Source organism: Sorghum bicolor, chromosome 1 (genome assembly GCF_000003195.3).
Source record: "Sorghum bicolor cultivar BTx623 chromosome 1, Sorghum_bicolor_NCBIv3, whole genome shotgun sequence".
Lineage (NCBI taxonomy): Eukaryota > Viridiplantae > Streptophyta > Magnoliopsida > Poales > Poaceae > Sorghum > Sorghum bicolor.
Window position 1 is genome coordinate 23,054,554 of NC_012870.2, and position 15,218 is coordinate 23,069,771.

At 44.5% G+C, this 15,218-nt stretch overlaps 2 protein-coding genes across 2 annotated transcripts; both read left to right on the top strand.

Annotated features, from left to right (window-relative positions):
• On the top strand, window positions 1,810-3,890 carry LOC8059294. The gene is made up of 2 exons (XM_002464506.2): window positions 1,810-2,256; window positions 2,682-3,890. The coding sequence occupies exons 1-2, from the start codon at window positions 1,996-1,998 to the stop codon at window positions 3,597-3,599; spliced, it is 1,179 nt and encodes a 392-aa protein (XP_002464551.1). The 5' UTR covers window positions 1,810-1,995; the 3' UTR covers window positions 3,600-3,890.
• Window positions 8,445-10,488, top strand: LOC8071383 (triadin). The gene is made up of 2 exons (XM_002464507.2): window positions 8,445-8,836; window positions 9,272-10,488. The coding sequence occupies exons 1-2, from the start codon at window positions 8,573-8,575 to the stop codon at window positions 10,223-10,225; spliced, it is 1,218 nt and encodes a 405-aa protein (XP_002464552.1). The 5' UTR covers window positions 8,445-8,572; the 3' UTR covers window positions 10,226-10,488.

Below are 15,218 nucleotides of genomic sequence, written 5' to 3' on the forward strand. Positions count from 1 at the left end.
GCTAAGGTGATTAGTAAAATAGCAAGCCCTATTAGCCACTACTTGCACTAGCTCTATTTTCACCCAAACCAAACCCCTAAACAATTATAGTAGTTTTTGTATCTCTACGCTAGAGCACAACACCACACAAAATAGCTACTAACTGCACAAGCTAACTAGAGTGTTACAAAAGGAGCAACTAACAACTAGTTACAACTACAACTAAAGCTACTCTAAGCTAGCTAACTATAGCGGTAAGCAATTACCACATAGACAAGATATGAAAGAAAACTACAACTATGATGAAGCATTAATGTTGGTGCTGTCCTTTTGTGTAATCACTAGACAAAATTTTTGACTATTACTGGATTTCTTGTATAGCTGTTATCATAGTTTAGTTGCCTCCAGAACCACTGAGTCATTCTTTTATCTTCACTGAAGCTCTCTCCTGCCATCACCAATTTAGTTGACGAGCAAGGCTTGAGGCTATTTCTTTAGGAAAATTCACAAGTGATCCCTAAAATTACATGGCAATGTCATCTGGTCCCAAACTCTCGGTCGGTGTTCGACTAAACGAGTTGTCGCTAAACATTAAATGGTGGAAAGTTTTTTTTGTTTAGGGGGGGGGTAAACGACAAATTAAATGGCTGGCCATCAAATGGTAAAAAACAGGGGTAAATAGTCTAAACACCCTAAATGGAACGAAGGTAAATAATATTAAACAAGCTAAACATCTATTTAAAAGGGTCATTTAGGTAAATCTAGTTAAATTCTATATGCATAAATTTGTGTACTTAAGTTTATTATAGTCACAAATATGTATAGTTGATTTCTTACATGCATAAATATGTAGATTTGATTCTTTTTGCAGCATAAATATATAAACATACTACAATAATTGATTTGTACTTGCATAAATATGTATAAATACTAGAATAACAGATTTTATGTCAATAAATATATATATTTGGGTAATATTGTGTAAAACCATTTAGACCATTTAACTCCGTTTAAACACAGTCTAAACAACCAAACGAAGGGTGACTGACTATTTACCGTTTAGCGTTTAGAATAACACTCCTCTCGATTTTAATATTTGGGTCCTAGAATTTTGTATCGTGACGTCATACATTCTACAAATTTTAATCATTAGAAATTTGTTATATAACATTGAGAAATTGTTATGAAAAAACTGCACATTGGATAATTATGAACAAAAGTTTGGTTTCAGATGTCATATAGAAAAGTTATCATGATAAGTTTATATAAGCTAATGTCAAAAATACATTGAAAACTATGATTAAAAATTATGGTTATAAGTTATGTTGTACAAAAATATTATGCATAAAAGTTGTGCGTATAACTTTGTAATTTTTACAAATAGAAAGTTGTGGAACATTTTTTTTTCTAGAAAAGAAAAGTTATGGGTTGTTTCATCGTTATTACTGGATTAGAACACTAACCAGTGAGGCGAGCATAATTCAGTTGGTTAGGTTTCTTGTGATAGAATATGCTTAGATTTAAGTCCATGACTTTATTCAGATGCTTGATTTTTCTTCTCAATATTGAAATTTGAAAAAGACTAATTAGTGAGATCGGGTATAAAGAGCGATTTGTATTAAAACAATTTAAAATGACGATTTAGAAAGCGCAGTTGAGTACTAAAAACTGTTAGAGATGGTATGCGCACGCGTAGCAACTGGAACGCGCCAGGCATCTCGAGATGTGGCCGTAGCGCCAACGCCACATGAAGCTAGCTAGCGCACGGCGCACCCGCGGAAAAGGCCAGACCCGAAATAAAAAGGGAACGGAGGCGACCGAATCGGACGCAAGCTGCTAAGCCCACCAGTCCACCACCCATCAGTCCATGTCCATCACCCTCTCTCGTTTATTTTTGCGCCATCTTCCTCGCCTCCTCCACAAAACAAGTCCACCTCCCGACTCCACCAAAATCCCAAACCCTAGCGGCCCCGGCTCAGATCCCTCCACCTTCAGCTATCCATCGCGGTGGGCACCATGCGGATCCGCAAGAGCGCCTCCCGCCTCCTAGGCTCTGCCTACTCCGCCTCCGCTGCCCCGCCCGTTGGTGCGGCGCCTCCGTTCGACCTGCTTCCGCCGCCGCCGCCGCCGCCGCCACCGCACCTGGCGCCGTGCTCCGCGCCCGAATCCTGGGGCGGGGCCGGCTTCTCGGGGCCCTCTGCTTCCTCTGCGGAGCCCTGCGAGCTCAGCCGCTCGCCATGGGACCTCATCGCCGAGCTCTCCCTCTCCGACCCACAGGTCAGCGCCTCCGCTCCCCACCTCCCTCCTCCTCATTCTCTCCTCTCAGTTCTGCACTTCGGGTCGCTCTGCGCCCCATGCGCCGCGAACTCGCTGGTTTGGTGAGGGTCGCAGCACCAGCTTCTCCCCGTCGCTGTGTTCGGTTCGTCTATGCTGCTAGGGTTGGCCGGCGGGTCCAAATAGCCGTCGAGCAGCCTGTTTCGGCTGGAGATACTCGCCTGGCTAGTGTCTAGGAGCGGTTAGCTACTCTTCCCTCGTGCTAATTTCGGGACGGCGGCGCGCCTAGGTTTGGAATCGCTGGGGGCGGCGGCCGGGGTCGAGCCCTAGATCCGCGCCCCCATTTCGTCCCGTCTGCGGTTTGGGAATCTGTCTGTTTGTGCTTTTGTTTCGATTAATTGACTTGTTTGGCTGTTCCATTGAATTAGGTGGAGGATGACATCGTGGACAAGTACTTCGTCCATGTCACGACCCGCTCGAGCTGGCTCTTCTCAGCCACCATGCCAGCCGCCTCCTCCGCCAAGAAGAAGAAGAAGCTGCAGGCTGCAGCTGGTGGGGATAGCACGAAGCTGCGCCGTGACACTGTGAAGAAGCCTGCAATGAGTAAGGAGAAGGAGGGCGAGGCCAATAAGAAGGCAAAGGTCAAGAAAGAGGAGGGGCAGGATCAGGATGGGGCAGCACGGGTCTGGATGTGCAAGAAGAACGACGGCAGACGCTGGCACTGCAACCGGCCAGTGAGCCAACCCGACACCCTCTGTGAGTACCATTTCGTGCAGAAGCGCTCCTACTTAAACCCCGATTTCGAGTCCCCCTCTGTGGTAAAATTGGAGGAGGCAGCGCCATTGCCGGTGCCGGTGCCAGTGCCAGCAGCTGCCTCGAAGTCCTGCACACGCAGCAACAAGAAGCCAAGGAAGAAGAAGCCTGGCAGTGACCTCAGTGCGACTGAGGGATTCTACTACTATGCTGGGTTCGGCCCATTCCGGTCCAAGAGGCAGTGTAGAAGTGGCGGCACGAACATGAAGTGGCCGCAAGATGAAGAGGATGACGCGAAAGATGATGCTTCTCCTAGTGAGCAGCAGGCTGAAGTTGATGATGGTCATGATGATACCAATCAGACTGTGGCTGCAGCCCGTGGTGATGCATCTAGCTGCGAAGATGACACGGCAGGGATTGCCGGCGTCGATGAGGGGAGCAGCGATGACGACTTCGATGGACTTGGTATCTCTGGCCACGGCATGAATGGAAATGGTGATTCCAAAGCTAGCAATGGTGATGGCAAGAGAAAGATCCCGTGGAAGCGGTGGAGGAAGCCCGTGAAGGCGCGGTCGCTCAAGTCCTTGATGTAAGCACCTACATACGTGCTCGATCTCGCATCGGCGACGACGTAGAAGAAAGGATGCTAGCAGGTATACCTTTTGGCTTAGTCGATCTGTTCTGATTTTGTTGTTGACCAGTTGTACAAGTTGTTTGACTTTTGCATTATCCTTTTTGCGATTGGATGGTTATTCATTTAATTAGTCTGTCGTGTTGAGGCGTTGTGTGCTTCTTCCTTGTTGCGTTTGGGATGAACTGATATATGCTGTCTGGTGAGTGATGGAATTTTGCACATTTTTGCGTGCGGAGTGTGAACTCTCGAATCAGCGCTCCTTTGGAGGCAAAAGCACAACAGTTGTTGGCCCTGTTACAGCTTTATATTTGCTTCGCAACGGATTCGGAGTATATAGTAGTAATAAGTTGTTAGTACATCGGTCGCGTACTCACTAGGCCGGAATCAGTTTAGTATAATCGTCGCGTGCACGTGCACGGACGATCGGTTTGCTTAAATCACGTACAAATGAACCACGCGCCGTTAGCCTCTGCATGGCTAATCGTCGTCACGACTGGTCCACGGAGCGCGGGTTGGTACGGTTAATTCGAGCACACCCTCCTATCTCCAACCCCAATATTTATAGACTTCTCAACATTTTCCTTAGTCATAGAAATAGAGATTTTAAGTCAAAAGTCATGTCCAACGGAATCGTCATTCTCATCTGGGTCGCCAAAGAAAGAGGTCGGGCGTGTCGCTATCTGCCGCGCGTGCGTCGTCGTCCCCCTCGCCAGGATCGAGTACTACACCGCAGCCGCAACATCGTCGTCCGTGCCGTGCCGTCATCGCCAGCAGGGCTCCTGCTGCAGGACCTCACGCCGGCCGGGGAAGGAGGGGAGTACGACGAAGAGTCCAGCAGCGGGAGCTTGCCGAGGTCCGTCGTCGGTATCACGCCGCCGGTGAGGTTAGTTGGACAACAGGTCATCTGCAGGCCACCCCCTAATGATGCATGGGCCGTCACTAGCCGACGGAGGAACGCCAGCAAACCGCGAGCTCGAAGGGCACGTGCCCTGGACAAGTTCTTGCCGGTGGCGGCCACCCCGACGAAGCGCCGCCGGCAGGTTGACTCGTCGTGACTGGCTTCCGGTGTCTTTGTCTTGTCCATGTTTGCCGAACGCCTGTGGTATGACGCGTACATCTTGCTGAACGCGCAGAGCACTCGTACCGTGCTGGTTCGTTTTCAATTCGCCGCTGTATGCAGCCATGGTCGAGCTTCTCTGCAGTGAGGAAGCAGCGCTGCACCGTACCTTTCGGTCAATTATAAGTGCTCACATATAGGTTAGGAAAAATAGAAAGTCTGACATTCTTCCGCTGCTGCGCATGCATGGTATCTATTCTGACGTTCTGAGAAAGAGTTTGAGTTTTAGGTCATGTTTAGTTCATCCTAAAATCCAAAAACTTTTTAAGATTTTTCGTTACGTCGAATCTTACAGTATATACATGAATCATTAAATATATATAAAAACAAAAACTAATTATACAGTTTATTTATAAATCACGAGATAAATCTTTTAAACCTAATTATTTTATAATTAGACAATATTTATAAAATAAAAATGAAAATATTAACTTTTTGAATCTAAACCAGGCATGGAGCCGATTTGGCTTTCTGTCGATCGGTCGATGGCCGTTGTCTGTGCCTCTGTGGGGCATAACGCATTGCTGAGCTCGCGGGCGGTTTTGGTCCAGACTCCAGAGCACACGTGGGGCCCAGCTGCTTTTTTTTAACCTTTTCTTCTTTTCTTTTTCGTTAAGCACCTCGCTGGGTTAGATCTAGGGATGAAAACGGTACGGATATTTTCCGACCGTATTCGAGACCGAATTCGTTTAGAGAGGTTCAGATCTGTCCGTATCCGAGTCCGAATGTTTAACATCCGATACCGTATCCGTATCCGAATACTTAAATCGTATATTTACGATGTCGACATCCAATTATATCTTATCCGACATGATTGACATTATCCGTATTCGAATCCGAATCCGACTAGAAATATGAAAACAAATATGATATCGGTGATATCCGTCCGTATCCGATCCGTTTTCATCCCTAGTTAGATCGTGCCACGAGATGTTGAGCACAAGACACTTCGGTGTAAGCCTTTCAAATCGTAAGTCTTTTTAATCGTCTAAATAAATTATGTATATTATACCTAAAAAGTTTTTTTTATAAAAAACTTACAATTTAAAATAGAGGAAATAGTAGTAGTTCATTTATATGTTTGGAATACAACGCTTTGCTAGATAAATACTCTCTTCATTCTAAATTATAAGACGTTTGATTTTTAGGACTATTATATTTCTACCCTTCTTTCGAAGCCTAATTATAATTCTACCCTCGTTTTTCGCTCCGTTGTATTTTTACCCTCGCTTTGTAAAAACGAACCCTGAATCTACCACTGCTCTGTTAACAATAGCTAACGGGATTAAATGGACTTGGCAAGGACAACTTTGCCCTTGCAAAAATACCCTTACTTTTTTAAGTTCATTGTGATTTTACCTTGTTTTCTTTAAAAAAAATTGCAGCATCATTGTACAACTTGTTACATATTGCACAAAACATACAAATATAGATAGATAATATCACATCAAAAGAATGTGTAGCAAAAGCACAGCAACCATCATCCAACATACACATCCAGAGGTTGAAAAATGGGTACCTGAGCACCAAGGTCAGTTCGTCCCACAATTGGTCAACAAACACTTATAGGTTGAAAAATGGGTACTGAGCACCAACTCCTCGGCTCTGGACTCCTCCGGCTCCATGGTTGTCTGCTCGCACAGGCTCGGCGTGCCCACGGCCGCACCAGCGGCTAAGCAGCTCGCAGGGGCCCTAGCCGCCCAACGCCCCGACTAAGCCCACCCAATGCCTAGGCACGTGATGGCAGGGCGACACGCGACGAGGACGACGCGTTGGACCGGGCAACTTGTGACGGGGGCCTACCCTCACGCGCGATGCCAGAGGCCTGCCCTCTCGTGTGACAGACTAGGGACGGGCGACGATCCCTCATGGCGCGACGGACCGGGCGACGGGGCCTTTACACGCGACGCCATGGGCCTACCCTCCTGTGCGACGGATGAGGCCTGCCCTCCCGCGTGAGGCGCGACACGTGGCCTTGGCCGCGCGAAAGCCGCCTCTGCTTGCGCCACCATTGCTCAGGCCAATCCGGAGATTAGGAACGAACAGTCCCTAGTAGAGAAGGGGGAATGAGGACCCTATGAATGGATAAGGGGCACTTTTGTCCTTTGGTATTATGACCTGGGGATTTCTTTTTTTTTGATTTTTTTACAGAAATAACTAATGAAGTTACAAAAGAGGGGTAAACTGAATCTTCATTTTTACAAAGCGAGGGTAAAATGTAACAGAGCGAAAAGTGAGGGTAAAATCATAGTTGGGTTTCAAAAAAGGGTAAGAACACAATAGCCCCTTGATTTTTCCGACCCCAAGTTTGACTACTCGTCTTATTCAAAAAATTTATACAAACATAGTCAAATTTAAGTTATTTTTGAAAAACTTTTATTAATAAACCAAGCCACGACAAAAGAACTGATATTTTGCACAAATTTTTGAATAAGACGAGTGGCCAAATTTGATGTCAAAAAAGTCAAATGTTTTATAATTTGAGATGAATTGAGTACAAAACTTTTGCTACTTTGGTCCTCGAATTTTGCACAACTCGATTTGAATATTTTAGTCCTTGAATTTGTATCATGGCATCATCCGGGTCACCAACTTTGCTACTTTGGTATAAATTTTTAGGTTGAAGAGTTGTGTATAAATATTTCTCAGAAGACATTGAACAACGAATATGTGTAAGTTACGTTGTTCGCAAATTTATTATACACAAGTTGTACTAGAAATGCTATACTGAGAAATTGTTATGGAAAAATAGAAACAAAAATTGGGTTTCAAAGATCTTATAGAAAAGTTACCATGCTAATTTGTATATAAACTGATATAAAAACTACATTGAAAAAATTATGATTGGAAGTTATGGTTTTAAATTATGTGCTGCAAAATATTATACACAAAAAAGTTGTGAATATATATATATATATATATATATATATATATATATATATATATATATATATATATATCACTTTCTAAAGTGGAGGATCGCAGAAACAATTCTTTTTCTAGGGCCTTGTTTAGTTCCGAATTTTTTTTTGGTTTTTGGAACTGTAGCACTTTCGTTTTTATTTGACAAACATTGTCCAATCATAGAGTAACTAGACTTAAAAGATTCATCTCGTGATTTACAGGTAAACGGTGCAATTAGTTTTTATTTTCGTGTATATTTAGTGCTCCATGCATGTGCCGCAAGATTCGATGTGACGGAAAATCTTGAAAAGTTTTTAGTTTTTGGGGTGAACTAAACAAGGGCTACATAAAAAAAATCTTGTTTCCCGGGTATATATATAATAGAAGAGAGTTTACAATCTAAAAGCCTAGTAGCGCATGCAGTCTCCTGCAGGCTGCAGCAGACCGCTGTAGGGCTAGAAAAGAAAAAAATATTACCATTTGTTGGATTAGATGTAGTGAACGGTTCGTTGATTAGTGAAATTTAATAGAACCAGATGTTAAAAAAGCGGTTTTTTAATATGATTTTTTAAATAATAAGGATATAAAGAGTACAGTAGGATGCCATCCTCGTGCCCACGCACGCGTAGGAACAGGCATCCCAAACATGTGACCATAGCGGCAGCGTCACAAGAAGCTAGTGCACTGTGCTGCCCTGCGCGACCGGCGGAAAATGCCAGACCGAAAGAAAAACGGAGCCGGCCGGAATCGACCCACACCACACCCACCCATCACCCTCTCGTTCATTTTGCGCCATCTTCCTCGCCTTCTCCGTAAGTCCACCTCCCTCCCGACTCCTCCACCAAAATCCCAAACCCTAGCTCCCCAGGCTCAGATCCCTCGACCTTCAGTCCTCGAGCGCCGCACGCACCATGCGGATCCGCAGGAACGCCTCCCGCCTCCTAGGCTCTGCGTACTCCGCCTCCGCCTCCGCCTCCGCCGCCCCGACCGTTGATGCGGCGCCTCGGTTCGACCTGCTGCCGCCGCCGCCGCCGCCGCACCCGGCGCCGTGCTCCGCGCCCGAATCCAGCGGCGGGCCCGGCTTCTCGAGCCCCTCTGCTTCCTGTGCGGAGCCCTGTCAGCTCAACCGCTCCCCATGGGACCTCATCGCCGACCTCTCCCTCTCCGACCAAAAGGTCAGCTCCCCGTCTCCGCCCCTCTCTTCCTACCCCCGCTCTCTCTCTGCTCCACTCAGGAACTCGGGGTGTTTCTGTGAGGTCCATGCTCTGCAAGCTCGCTGCTGCTTCCATGAGGTCTCCACGGGTTCCCTGCTCTCGCGGGTTATGGTTCGTGCATGTCTCTAGGGTTGGCCGGCGGGTCCGAATGGGCGGCGACCAGCATGCCGCGCCGGAGGGAGAGGACCGCCTGACTGAGCTGTACCCTGCATTAGCTAGTGTTCCGTCGTGGTAATTTGGGTGCGGCCGCGCGTCTAGGGTTCGAATCGCCGGAGCGGCGGTCCGGTCGAACCCTAGATCCGCGACCCCATTTCGGCGCTGTATTGGGCTTGGGGAAGCGTCTGTACCTGTTTCTGTAACGCTGTTTCGATTAATTCACTTGTTTCATTCGATTAGGAGGAGGATGAGCTCGTCGACAAGTACTTTGTCCATGTCACGACCCGGGCGAGCTGGCTCTTCTCGGCCACCATGCCAGCTACTACCTCCACCAAGAAGAAGAAGGAGAAGAAGGAGAAGCTGCCTGCTGCAGCCTACGGGGATAGCAAGCAGCTGAGGCGTGAGGTTGTGAAAAGACCTGCAATGAATAATAAGGAGGAGGAGGACAAGACTAAGAAGAAAGCGAAGGTCAAGAAAGAGGAGGGGCAGGATCAGGATGGGGCAGCACGGGTCTGGATGTGCAAGAAGAACGACGGCAGACGCTGGCACTGCAACCGGCCAGTGAGCCAACCCGACAGCCTCTGTGAGTACCATTTAGTGCAGAAGCGCTCCTACTTAAACCCCGATTTCGAGTTCCAGTCCGTGGCAGAATCGGAGAAGCCGAAGCCGAAGCCGAAGCCGGCGCTGGCGCCGGTGCAAGCAGCAGCTGCCTCCAAGTCCTCCACCAGCAGCAAGCCACGGAAGAAGAAGAAGAAGCCTGTAAATGACTGCAGTGCGACTGAGGGCTTCTACTACTATGCTGGGTTCGGTCCATTCCGGAGCAAGAGGCAGTGTAGAAGCGGTGGCATGAACGAACCTCTGCCTGCAAAGCAAGAAGAGGAGGAGAAGGAGGAAACGCCTGAAGATGCTTCTGATCCTACAGACGAGGCAGCACCTGAGGTCGTTGATGAATTTACCAATCAGCAGGCTGCATGTCAACATGTGTCTAGTTGCGACAACGACGACATAGCAGGGATCGCCGGCGTCGACGAACAGAGCAGCGATGACGACTACGACGGGATTGGTATTGCTGGCTGCAACATGGATGATGCAACTGTTGATCCCCAGGCTAGCAGTGGTGATGGGAAGAGGAAGGCCCCATGGAAGCGGTGGAGGAAGCCTGTGAAGGCCCGGTCCCTCAAGTCTTTGATGTGAGCAAGCGCCTGCGTACTCTTGCATCTCTCCATCGGCAGCAGCTTGGCTTTATTAGCTTAATTTCTGTTCCTTGAATTTTAATTTTATTAGCTGTTGATTGCATTGACTCGCTATTTGACTTTTTCGTGTTGGTTGTTTTCCGTGGTTAAACATATTGGTGGTTGTCGTTCGTGTTAGAGGTCTTGGAAGGATCAGAGAACATCTGTTTTCGTGTTCGGGTCTTGGAAGGAATATTGTGATTAATTCGTTCTCCTTGCGTTTGATGGACCTGCTTGTTTATTTGGGTATGATGGGTGAGCTGTTCGGGTGGGCAAAAAAAAAAATGATTGGCAATACGTACTCTAGTTCAGACCAAATCATGTTATACTAGTTAGAAACACACACGTACGTGCAGAGGATTTGCTTAACGCACGTGTGCAACAAATGTAATCAACTCATGGTGCGGTGGTGTGGTGGACGCGTTGCAGTACGTGCTCCTTGGTCTGCGCTGACCGCTGAATAGCCTTTGCTCAACTATGCAGCGAAATCTTACGTACGGCTGCAAGCTGGGCCGACGATGGTGGCAATGTCAAATTTAGCCCAGCCTGCAGTCGGCGATGGAAAGACCTCCATCAGGGTTGACTTGGCTGTGTACCTAGGGTGGTGTCGTTTCGGTTGGTAATCGAATTGGCACGTCATGCAAACGCATATTATATCCTCACGTTCCATGCAAATAATGATGGGTGTGTTCGAGGTACTGCATGAATGTTGCCTATGAGTAAGGCTAATAATACGACCGATTCTCGGCTCACTTATATATATTTTCTTGGTTTTTTTTATCTAAGCTAGTTATAAGCTTACAATTCGTCTCTCCTCTCTCCTCTTCTCTTAAGCTTACAACTGGCTTCTCCTTTCTCTTTCTTCCATCTCCGTCTTAGAGCCTGTTATTATACTTGCTCTCATAATTTGAACCAAGCCTAGCTATGGAAGATGATGCTGAAGAAATATTACATGTTGGTCGTGTAAAAAATTCATGCACATGAATCGAAGAATCGAAACGTTTTTGTTCGTATTGACGTAGGCTGCTGCACGTCTAGAGAAGTCCCACGCCATGATCACAGGAAAGGGATGATGACACAAGCAGCATGCGTCGAAAAGCAAGGCTGACATCGATGCTGGGATTCTCCAATCTAGAGGGATGATGTCTTCGTTTGCTTGTCCCGTTGGGCTCCAAGATTGGTGATCCTGCAAGTACCCGCAATGTCTGCATGTCCATTGCTGACTTGCTTGTGCAGGAACGAGGCCTCTTCGCTGGGGTTGTGGTGCTAGGATGCACCCTGCATGTATCAGGGACATTACCTGTCTCCAAGAGACCAAAAAAAGAGAGCTTTGATGATAACTTCATCAAGAAAATTTACACCCCCTCCCAATCTTTGACTCATTTGAATATTTTCCATCTTTAGGAGCCTCAGGGGGTATCTTAGTCTCCTAGCAAAGTGGGTGGTTTCTTCATGGGACAACCAACATTTAGAAATGAGTATACAATTTCAATTAAGTTTACCTCAAAGCTCAATGGAAAAAGTTGGCTTCTAACCACCATTTATCCACCTTGCACCCCAGCCAATAAAAGGGCCTTCCTAAATTGGTTCAGGGACATTCAAATGCCACCTAATCAAGATTGGTTAGTTGTAGGGGGATTTCAACTTAATCAGAAAACTGAGTATAGGAATAAGGAAGGAGCCGATGCCAGTGAGATGTTCTTGTTTAATGAAGCAATTAACAAGTTGGGTCTGATTGAGCTTCCCCTATTTGGGAGGTAGTATACTTAGACCAATAAACAATTTTCTCTATTGATGGAGATGCTAGATTGGTTCTTTATATCAAACACATGGATAGTAAAATACCCAAACACATGGGTCAAGTCTTTGGTCATGGAGACCTCTAACCATTGGCCATGTGTGGTGGAAGTTAGCACAAAAATTCCCCATAGTAGAATTTTCAAATTTGAAAATCATTGGTTAAGCCATGATGATTTTGTTTCAGTAGTTGTTCATGGCTGGAATTCCCCATTGATTATAAACTATAAATGATCTAGCAAAGGCCTGGAAAACTCAGCTTCCAAAGCTAGCTACAATTATAAACAACATTAAGCTAGTTCTCCATTTAGTAGAGACAATTGAACTCTTTAGAGACCCGCCATATCTAAATGGAACTTCAAAAGCATAATCTATGGAAAACTAATTTCCCTTCTGAAGTAGTAGAGAAAATATTGGAAACAAAGAGGGAAGATAATATGGGTAAGGGAAGGTCATGCATGGACTAGGTTTCTTCTTGCACATGCAACCATTTCCCATAGGAAAAAATAAATTGCATCACTTCAAGATAGTTTGGCAAATAATTTACAAAGCCATGAAGAGAAAGGTAGATCTGCTATGGAACTCCTTCAAGGAAAGGATGGGCATATCTGAATTCAAACAAATCACCTTAAATCTAGATGACTTGATTCAACCAGCTCAAGGCTTGCAATCTGTGGAAGTACAATTCATAAGGAAAGAAATAGATGATGTAGTCTCCAAGCTCCCAAGTGACAAGTCACCAGGGCCTAATGGCTACAATAATGAGTTTGTTAAGGGTTGTTGGTCACTCATAGCTCAAGATTTTATAAGCTGAGGGATACTTTCTTTGATGAAGACTTATGTTTGAGAAGCATCAACAACTCCTGCATCACATTTTTACTAAAAAAGGATGCCCCTAGAGAGTAACAGACTATAGGTTTATCTCTCTCTACTCAACACATCCATTAAGTTGCTCAAAAAGTTACTAGCTTATAAACTGCATGGAAGCATCAAAAGCATCATTCACAACAATAAGTATGGGTTCAACAAGTCTAGAACTATCTAGGATTGTTAGGCATGGACTCTGACATACATCCATGTTTGTCATAAATTCAAAAGGAGTTAATCATCCTAGAGTTAGATTTAAAAAAACATTTGATAAGATTAAGCATGAGACAATTTTGTAGATTTTTCGGGCCAAAGGGTTTGGACAAAAGTGAATTAACTGGATAAAGGTAATTCTGAATTCATGAACTTCATTAGTGTTGTTGAATGGGTGCCTATTAAGGGGTTTCACTATAAAAGGGGTGTTAGGCAGGGGGATCCCTTATCCCCTTTACTCTTTATACTTGCAGCTGATCTACTACAATTAATTTTGAACAAAGTCAAAGACCAGGGCCTCTTTAGTCTCCTAATTCCCGTTAATCACATTTTAGACTTCTTAGTATGCAGATGATACTATAATCATAATAGAAGCCTCTAGTAGACAACTTTGGACTCTTAAAGGCCTCCTCAACACCTTTGGAGAATCTATAGTTCTAAAAGTATTTTTTTCAAAATCCTTGATTGTACCCATCAACATAAGTGAAGCAAAGCTACAACACATAGTAAGAACCTTCAAATGCAAAACTAGAAGTTTACAATATTTGCACCTACCATTAAGCTTATCAAAGCCAAAGGTAATTGATTTGTCCCTATTAGTTAACATATGTGAAATAAGGTTGGCTACTGTATCAGCATTCCTAAATCAGACAGGCAGACTAGAGATGACAAATTTAATTTTCTCTGCTTTACCAACATTTTGCATGAGCACCATCTTACTACAACAAACAATGATTGATTAAATAAATAAGAGCAAAAACTATGTCTTTATAGGGGGCTGACATAAATGCTAGGCAAAAGCCAAAGGCAGCATGGCCAATGGTGTGTAGAGCCAAAGAGGAAGGTGAGAATGAAGCTTTGCTAATTAAGCAACATAAATTCTTGAATAGAGAGAACTTGCCTTGGGCCTCTTTGATTTGAGAACAATATTATGGTTCTAGAAAGTTCCCTGGGAATTCAAAGAAAGGATCCTTTCGGTGGAGTGATGTTTTGAAGCTTCTAGTCAAATTTGAAGGGATGGCCAGAGTTACAGACAATTGTAAAGAACATTAAGATAGTTTTGCTTTTAATAGAGATAATTGAACACTTTAAAGACTTGTCCATATATGAATGGAACTTCAGAAGCATCATCTCTGCAAAACTAATTTCCCTTCTGAAGCAATAGACAACATAATGGAAACAGAGAGGAAAGATAAGATGGACAAGGTAAGGTGATGTATGGAATAGATTTCTTCATGCACATGCAAACATTTCTCATAGGAAAAATAAAATTGCATCACTTCTAGATAGTTTGGTAAATAATTTACAAAACCATGAAGAAAAGGCAGATCTGCTATTGAACACCTTCAAGGAAAGGATGGACATCTCTAAATCCAACAAATTACCCTCAATCTGGATGACCTTATTCGACCAACTCAAGGTTTGCAATCTCTGGAATTACATTCCATAAGGAAATAAATAGATGATGTAGTCTCTAAGCTTTCAAATGATATGTCACCTGGGCCTAATGACTACAACAATGTGTTTGTTAAGGGTTGTTGGCCACTCATAGCTCAAGATTTCTATAAGCTGGGGGATGCTTTCTTTGATGAAGACTTATGTTTCAGAAGTATCAACAACTCCTACATCACATTGATACCAAAGGATGGCCCCAAGAGAGTAAGAGATTATAGGCCTATCTCACTCTACTCAACCATCCACTAAGTTGCTCAAAAAGATACTAGCTAAAAAAATGTAGGGAAGCATTAAAAGCATCATTCATAATAATCAGTATGGGCTCATCAAGTCTAGAACCATCCAGGATTGTTAGGCATGGGCTCTGGAATACATCCATGTTTGTCACAAATCCCAAAGGAGTTAATCATCCTAAACTTGCATTTTGAAAAAGCATTTGATAATATTGAGCATGAGGCAATTTTGCAAATTCTCAAGTGTCCAAAGGGTTTGGACAAAAGTGGATTGATTAGATAAAGGCAATTCTGAATTCATGAACTTCATTAGTATTGTTGAATGTGTGCCTATTAAGGGGTTTCACTATAAAAGAGTGGTTGGGCAAGGGGATCCCTTATCCCCTTTAC